The 8330-nt window shown below is 50.8% G+C and overlaps 1 protein-coding gene across 1 annotated transcript; it reads right to left on the bottom strand.

Moving 5' to 3' along the window:
• Positions 1 to 2141: 2141 nt before the first annotated feature.
• On the bottom strand, positions 2142 to 4526 carry ACTA1 (actin alpha 1, skeletal muscle). The gene is made up of 7 exons (XM_056486601.1): positions 4330 to 4526; positions 4109 to 4251; positions 3635 to 3959; positions 3358 to 3519; positions 2953 to 3144; positions 2662 to 2843; positions 2142 to 2558 (listed from the first exon to the last, which is right to left on the bottom strand). The coding sequence occupies exons 2-7, from the start codon at positions 4235 to 4237 to the stop codon at positions 2415 to 2417; spliced, it is 1134 nt and encodes a 377-aa protein (XP_056342576.1). The 5' UTR covers positions 4238 to 4251; positions 4330 to 4526; the 3' UTR covers positions 2142 to 2414.
• Positions 4527 to 8330: the final 3804 nt, after the last annotated feature.

An 8330-nucleotide genomic window follows, 5' to 3' on the forward strand; every position in this document is an offset into this window, starting at 1 on the left:
ATCGTTGTGCACAAGCAAAATTTTCCTTAACACCTTCCCAACAATGGAAGCCACATGAAAATCCAATTCACCTGTTCCCAAACTATTTGTGTCTTCAATTGCTAAAAATATCAAGGAAAACCCCAAACCCAAATGAAAAGCTGGTGAAACCTGAACAAGGTTGTTTCATAGGCTTAAGACTCATGGCATCCCTGTTCACTGATTAAGCAACAAAAAAAATCACCAAACCAGTCTTTTTTTTAATTTTTTTTTTTTTTTCAGTTGTAAGAATGTACTTTAGGGCATTTATCTTCAACTGGATGAGACTGGCACTGAGGCTGTTGAACATACCCAGTGCTGTGGGTTAGAGTGAGACCAAATGCTGCTGTCAGAGGCAGCAGACAATGACATGCCAGTGGCAGCATCAGCATCTCTGTGCAAGGCAGTGTCTGTGAAACACCCTGACTGCTGAAGGACTCACCTCTGCCCACAGTTGTGCTCATGAGGGGTCCTAAACTCAAGTTTGGCTCTGTAAAATATAGGTCTTCATTCAGAAGGAGTAAGCATCTCTTGATTCCTTTGATTTTAGCCAGGCTGGCTCAGCATCACTCCCCATTTCAAAAATCATCCTGTTCCATAAATTAACATTATAGGTGAAAAAATGGAGTCTGTGAATGCTAAGTCATGAGGGTACTATTCTAAGCCAACTTTTATCTGTGCTTCTCAAACAGTCTTTTAATTAAATAACAGAATCAGGTCCTAAAATCCATCTCATAAAACCACCTAAGCCACAACTGAACCTGAGATCAGAGGTCAAGTACTGAGGACTTAATGTTAAGCACCTCCCAAAATCCCAGCAGAGAGCTGACAGATGGAGTATGTGCCACTGCACAAATGGCAGTAAAAGTTTGCATTTTGTTTTTTGAGAAGCAACTGGTTTTTGAGAAGTAACTAGTTTCCAGACTATTTCCAGTCACTGAGAGCCCTTAGGGCAGCTCTGTGGCCCTCAAATTCCAGGGAAGGACCAGGGGAGCTCCTCCCACAGGCTTTTGCTTTGGGATAGTGCTAAATAAAAAAGAGAACTCATGTATGGGTCTCACTTTAAAGCAAGTAAACCCAGCCAAAATGCAAAACAAATGCACCCTTAGCACTGTCACAGCAGAGCAACAAACCTTCCTGGGCTGGAAGTTTATCTGAAAATCACAATTATTTCCCTAGTGCTGCTGTCTCCTACAATAAAAGAACACTCCAAAACTCAGGCACTGCTTCCATGACAGGGTCCTGTGCTCCAGGGATCCTCCTCCTTCAAAGGCTGATGGTCCCTGCACATGTGCCCTGACCCAGGAACATGTGCCAAGCTTGGTGCTGTTTTAGGATGGCTCCCAGAGGGAACACCTTGGGGAGGAGGGGCAGGGTGTGTATGTGTGTGTGAATGCTGGATATAAAGAGGGGGGGGGTCCCAGAGCCTCCTTGCCCCAGTAAGAGAGAAATGAGACAGGCCAGGAGCATCTTCCCTCCTCCCATTCTGCTCTGCCTCCTCATCGGCAAGCAGGGCAGGCAGTGCCCTTGGCAAGGGGAAGCCCCTGGGGTTTTCCTCGGGGCTCCCAGGGAGTTCCTGCGTGCAGGATGTGGTCCCGGGAAGGGGTGGCTCGGAGGAGGGGTGGTCTCTTGCAGAGCTCCTCACTCCTGTCCACTGGCAAGGGCGAGCGTGTCAGGCAGGGTGAGGAAGTGGCCCTGGCTGCCCCCAGCCCCCCGGGGACAGCTCCATGGCAGGTGGGCTTCCCATAAGTGGAGTGGAAAGCTCTTTATTTAACCTGTGCCCGCCACCTGCCCTCAGCCCGGCCTTGCCTTCCTCGGGAGCGTGCCAGGGCTACTTTTTTTGGCAGGCTGAGCCAAAAGAAATATTTTGCAAGCGAAGGCTCCAGGTAACCCTTTCCTGCCTGGGGCTGGCACACTGCAGGGTGTCGGGCATGCCCCTTGCAGCAGCGTGATGCAGCACTCAGCCTCAGTGCCACCAAGCGTCCTGCACCCCCGGGAGTGACAGAGTCCTGTCTGTCCCCTCCTGTCCCAGCCCCGCTCCTGTCCTGGCAGCTCAGCCCCTCCACCCACCCTGCGCCCACGAGTGATGGAAGAACCCGAGCAAATGACGACAGACAACAGCATTGGGGTGTGACAGAATGACCGATGATTTAATGCTTCTTGAAGTTTTTTGTTTCCTTCCACAGGGCGTTGGTTTTAAAAACAAACAAAACGAGATAAAATAAATTAATTTATGTACACTTTACATACACTGTGTCACATGGAGCTTTGCAGCAACAGTAACCAGAAATCGTTACAAAATAGAAAGTTACATGGCTGTTACAGGCCCTCAGCTGCCTGCAACCTTGAAGGTTGTCATCCTGAGCGTGGTTGGCAAAGTGATCATGTAAACATGTTTAGAAGCATTTGCGGTGGACAATGGATGGGCCGGCTTCATCGTATTCCTGCTTTGTGATCCACATCTGCTGGAAGGTGGACAGGGAGGCCAGGATGGAGCCGCCGATCCAGACAGAGTACTTACGCTCGGGCGGGGCGATGATCTGGAAAACAGAGAGAGCCGCGGTCAGCAAACACGGCCCTGCTGCGGGGGGCAGGCTGCGCGCAGCCCCGGGCAGGGCAGCCAGAGGGCTGCTCCAGCCTTACCTTGATCTTCATGGTGCTGGGGGCCAGGGCTGTGATCTCCTTCTGCATGCGGTCAGCGATACCTGGGTACATGGTGGTACCCCCCGACATGACGTTGTTGGCGTACAGGTCCTTCCTGATGTCGATGTCGCACTTCATGATGCTGTTGTAGGTGGTCTCGTGGATACCTGCCGACTCCATACCTGGGGGTGGCAGGGGGAAACAGGGTAAGTGCAAAGCAAGAGCTCTGCCTGGTGGCTCTGGAGGGAGGGGAGAGCTGCCAAGGGAAGAGAGAGGGAGGGGGGCACGCACCAATGAAGGAAGGCTGGAAGAGGGTCTCTGGGCAGCGGAAACGCTCATTGCCGATGGTGATGACCTGCCCATCAGGCAGCTCGTAGCTCTTCTCCAGGGAGGAGGAAGAGGCAGCGGTGGCCATCTCGTTCTCAAAGTCCAGAGCCACATAGCACAGCTTCTCCTTGATGTCACGGACAATCTCACGTTCAGCTGTCAGGGGGAAGCAAAGGCATCAGTGTTTGCGGAGGAGGAGCAGGGAGCACTTGCACTGCCTCCATAGCCCTGCTGGGACTCCAGACCCCCAGCCACGCATAAGCTCCCACTGGGGACTGTTTTTGGGGCTTACAATGGGGTGCGAGCATCTCTAGAAGTGTGAGGGTTGGAAGCAAGAGGGAGCTTTTTGGAGGAGGGAACGGTGCTTACCTGTGGTGACAAAGGAATAGCCACGCTCAGTCAGGATCTTCATCAGGTAGTCCGTGAGGTCACGGCCGGCCAGATCCAGGCGCATGATGGCGTGGGGCAGGGCATACCCCTCATAGATGGGGACATTGTGTGTCACACCGTCCCCAGAGTCCAGCACGATACCTGGGGAGACAAGAAGAGCCATCTGAGACATGTGGCCCACAGAGGATCCTGCCCTGGGGACCAGTCCTGGGCGTCCTTGCTCGGGGAAGAGGGGCCAGCAGGACTTGGCACTCACCAGTGGTACGGCCAGAGGCATACAGGGACAGCACAGCCTGGATGGCCACATACATGGCAGGGACGTTGAAGGTCTCAAACATGATTTGGGTCATTTTTTCACGGTTGGCTTTGGGGTTAAGGGGGGCCTCAGTGAGCAGAGTGGGGTGCTCCTCTGGGGCCACACGCAGCTCGTTGTAGAAGGTGTGGTGCCAGATCTTCTCCATGTCGTCCCAGTTTGTGATGATGCCGTGTTCAATGGGGTACTTCAGGGTCAGGATACCTCTCTTGCTCTGGGCTTCATCTCCTACGTAGGAGTCCTTCTGACCCATACCCACCATGACGCCCTGCAGGGGAGGAAAGCGGGGGCTCAGCAACCTGTCCGCGGGGATCCCCAGCAGGACGGGAGGACGCGGAGGGCTGGAAGGCAGCGGGGATCCGCAGCCGCGGCTGCGGCAGGGCGTGCGGGGAGGCTCGGAGGGGGAGCGCGCCGTACCTGATGGCGGGGGCGGCCAACGATGGAGGGGAACACGGCCCTGGGGGCATCGTCCCCGGCGAAGCCAGCCTTCACCAGGCCGGAGCCGTTGTCGCACACGAGCGCGGTGGTCTCGTCCTCGTCACACATGGTCTCGGCTGTGTCTGCGGGGGCACAGGGCAGCGGGGCTGAGCCTCACGGCCGGCGGCAGCCGGGGCGGCGGCGGCGGGGCCGGGGCTTACCTGGGCTGCTCGGGCAGAGACAGAGGCTCCCGCTCCTCGCCGGGTCACTCGTGGCCGCCGCGGCCGCCGCCGAGCCTTTTATCGGGACGGGCGGCGGCAGCGACCGGCCCCCAGGAATGCGGCCCCGGCCGTCCCCATATTTGGGCGTGGGGCCCGGCGCGGCCCCGGCCCGGCGGTGCCCAAAGAAGGCGCTCCTGGCCCCGGCCCAGGTGAGCCGGGCCCGGCCGTATAAGGCGCGTCTGCCGAGCCCCCCCCGCCACCGCCCGCGGCCGGGGCCGAAATAATCCGCCGGCAGCACCGGCCCCGTTAAGGGCAAAGCAGGTGGGGGCGGCCGGAGCCCCGCGGGGCTCAGCGCGGCCGGAGGCGAGCTGCCATCGGCTCCGCGGCCACCACGTGCCGAGGCTGCGGCTGCGAAGGGAAACGCGCCCCTCCCGGGTCCTTCCCATAGCTATAGGAGAGGCAGGGGGAGAAAGGGAACTGGGAGAGAAGTGACAAGGTAGATCCCCGGTTTGCAGGGCACACGGCGACAGCCCATGCAAAACCCACAACTTTACACATCAAGTTAAGCCGTGCATCATTTCCTTGCTGCGATTTAAAAATGGAAAATAAATGCACGGGGTAACATCTGTCAGACAAATGCCTGAAGAGAAGCCCGGTAAAGGATTAATCCTGGTCTGATCCCAGAAGCCTGACGTAGCCGTGAATGCTGGTGCCATTACGAGTGTCCATTGCCGGCCGCTGAGCCCGGCCAGGCAGCGCGGGAGCCCTTCAGCTATCCCTGTGGCTCACCCTTCCCAAAAGGAGCGCGGTCTCACAGGCAAGTCATCTCTGACCAGCTGAATGTACTGTGCAAGTCAAAAGGAACAGTTCATCTCCTTCAGCTGTGGGTGTTTAAGCAGAGATTCCATGTGGGACACTTGGAAGATTTTACAGATACTTGGTTTCCAACAGAAAGAAGAGAGTAATGCAAGAAGATTTGCAGCCCTGACACTATGTTTGATGAAATCAACATTCAAGGTCTTCTCCGAAGGCACAACTGGTCAAGTGTAAATCCTTTGAAAATTTAGGGAGTCAGACAAGAAGGAAGAGGAATAGTAGGCTAGAAGCACTATGCTGTGAGGAGTCTCCTGCGAGTGAAGGTATTTCTGCAGGTGATTTCCTCCACTGCAAAACAGAGCAGACAGCTCAAGAGAGAAGCAGATAACTTTTCTTCTGCTCTGTTTAACTTCTGCATCCTCCAGGTTGGCAGCATTCCTCTTCACCTCTGGCAGCCATCTAATTCCTTCTGCTATAGATTTTGAATTCCTGTCAAGCTCTTATACTAAAATGTGGTCTTCTCTCACCCTGTTCCTCAGCTTGTATTGTTTTTCAGTTCTGTCATCAACAACTGGCAGTACAAAAATCGGAAGCTTGAAAGCACTTAAAGGCATCACAGCCACTAAATCTATTTACAGAACTGTAGTGCTTCATTGTGGTTTCCAAAATACGGTCGGTTGTGTTGAATCAAAAATCAAGTAACAGAAACCCTAACGTCCCTGAAAGATAAACATCCTTAATCCTGCAATGAAACATGATGCGAGCATAAACACACTCTTAAACTCTCTAAACTTTTTATTTTTTTTCTCTAACACAATCTAGTTTACAGCAAAGTGCCCAAATGGCAATGTTAAATTCTCCCATTTCTGAGCAAAATATCATTTTCTGCAGGTAGATCTGATGTTTATCTGGATTCACTAAATGAATGTGGTTTTTGTCTCAAGTCAGAAAGCAGTTGGAGTTAGTTTCCAGTATAGGGCACAAAGAACTCACTTTCCACCATGTATAGCTTCTGAAATTGATCACAAATAAACTGATAAACTTTCAAGCTGCTCTGGGGACAACAAAGGATTCAAATGTGTACCTCCCCTACTTTGTGTGCTGTCATTTCTGAGACATTAACTACTTAAGAAACAACGTATATCTTTATTCAGGAGGACCTATTCATCCCCCTCAGGCAGTTTTAACCCTCATCTTTTTGTCACAAGTTTGTTTTTGTTACACTTAGAAACAACCTAGAGCTGTGGCATTTGCCACCTTCCATATGCAGTGGTAAATGAAGGCATCCTCCTGGAGAAGTAATCTGAGATAGGAGCTCTGCACCAGCACAGTTTATTACATAATGAGGCAGAGGACAGAGAGGAGGAATAACCCTGAATCCCAGGCTCTTTAAACTTTCCAACAGAACTGAGAACCACTTCAACATTACTAGTACAAGAACATTAAACATCTGTTTAGACACGGAAGTTATTTTAATGAGGCTTTGTTTAAGTAAACTCATTGCAAGTAGCCTTCTGTTTTGGCAATAGTCAGATGGAAAGCCGTTGTACAAATGCCAAGTGCCTCCCAACCCAGCAGTAGAGTAAAACAGTTGAGAACCCTACACAGCTCATCCTTTCCCAAAAACCTGGAGAATGCTTTTACACCAACCATGATAAACATGACCCAGCAGAGAAGCCAGGCACTTAGAAACAATGGATGAGTGGTCAGAACCGCCTGCACCTGGAGCAAGCTTTCCAGGGCTTGCCCTGCCGCTCCTGAGAACACGGAGATCCGGCCAATAGTCTAGGAAGATATGAGATATCGCCACAGTGATTTACGGTGCACAGTCAGTTAAGAGATTCCTCTTCAAGCAAAATTTAGGAATCTAGGAAAAGTTAAGGCAGAACATATTTTGGCAGGGGCAAGCAATCCTTTATTCCATTAGTCCCTTTCTCCCCAAACCCTGCTAAGTGTATCAATGTGAAACCACTCTCAAAGTGACATTCAGGTGAACACGTGGAACTCTTCCAAGGCTTTAAAGGAGCGACTCCTTTGAGGCTGGAGCTGGGAGCTACGCTCACACTTCTCAGCCATGCAAGACTGCAGAAGAGCAAAGCCCGCTGCTTAGAACAATCTTAGAAGATGACTGCTAGTGCATTTCTTTCCCATATTAGTTTGAACCTCTCTACATAAATCTATTCTTCCAAACATGTTCAGACTCTCAGCCCAGCTTACTGTATTAGTACAGGGAGGAGGGGAAGCCATGGAAGGGGAGCTGTGCTTTTAAAACTAGAAACTGGATTCTCTTCAACCAATTTAACTTCTGACCTTCTCAGCTGTTAGATCAAGTTGTTGCAGCAGGCATGGAGCCAGACAAGTAAAACAGAAGGGCATGCAAGTTGCTCTGCAGTCAGTTTCTGGCTCTTCAGCTACATGCAGAAGAAAGGTGCAACGCATCAGATTGCAGTAACTTTTATTGAAAGTCTAAATTCTGCTGTTAATCAGAGTAATTGAGAAATTGACTTTTTTTTCCCATGTGAGAGATAACTAACTGGGGTAGTGGGATTAGAAAGGGAAAAAGGAAATTAGTAGTGCCTACCCATAGAGACCAAGGCATGGAAGTAAGGAAGGTCATGATGTACTCCTACACTTTCATAACTGCTTTCGAGGTTTCTTCTGAGCCTAGGCACAAGCAGTTGCTGTGAATAACTGCATGGTGAGCTGCTAATCCCATTTTACACATATGCTAGAAATAGCTTAAAGGAAGTTAAATGGATACAATACTAAAATGTTTGGAAAAAAGTTTAATTTAACAGATACAAACTGAAAGAATGGAGTATTTATGGGACTAGAAGGCCTTGAATGAGAGCAGCACTTTATTCTTCTCTGTCACAGACAAGCTGTGACTGGGGACAAGACAGTTATTTTTGTGCAAGTAACCTTTAATGCAAAACTTAATTACCTAGTTCCTACAGCAAAAAATGTTGTACAAAGAAGGAGCGAAGTTCTGATAGAGTAACATCTTGTTTTTAAGTAATGTATGCAGTCACCCTGCATTAGTATGCTCAGTATTTTCTCTGAACTAAAATCATAGCCCCAGTTTCCCACCCTCTGCAGTGGGTCCCTGCATTTCACCCTGTGTGTCTGTGTATCCTGGAGTCTCAGACTGGACACATTCTAATCAAGATACAGAACAAAACAGC

The sequence above is a fragment of the Oenanthe melanoleuca genome, chromosome 3, assembly GCF_029582105.1.
Source record: "Oenanthe melanoleuca isolate GR-GAL-2019-014 chromosome 3, OMel1.0, whole genome shotgun sequence".
Taxonomy (NCBI): Eukaryota; Metazoa; Chordata; class Aves; order Passeriformes; family Muscicapidae; genus Oenanthe; species Oenanthe melanoleuca.

What these genes read in the sequence shown, in the direction of transcription:
- ACTA1 (XM_056486601.1), bottom strand. Translation starts at nt 4,237, where the DNA reads ATGTGTGACGAGGACGAGACCACCGCGCTCGTGTGCGACAACGGCTCC. An exon ending in CTTCCAGCCTTCCTTCATTG is followed by an intron (nt 2,844 to 2,952) that starts GTGCGTGCCCCC and finishes TGCCACCCCCAG; the next exon opens with GTATGGAGTCGGCAGGTATC. An exon ending in CCAGCACCATGAAGATCAAG is followed by an intron (nt 2,559 to 2,661) that starts GTAAGGCTGGAG and finishes TCTGTTTTCCAG; the next exon opens with ATCATCGCCCCGCCCGAGCG.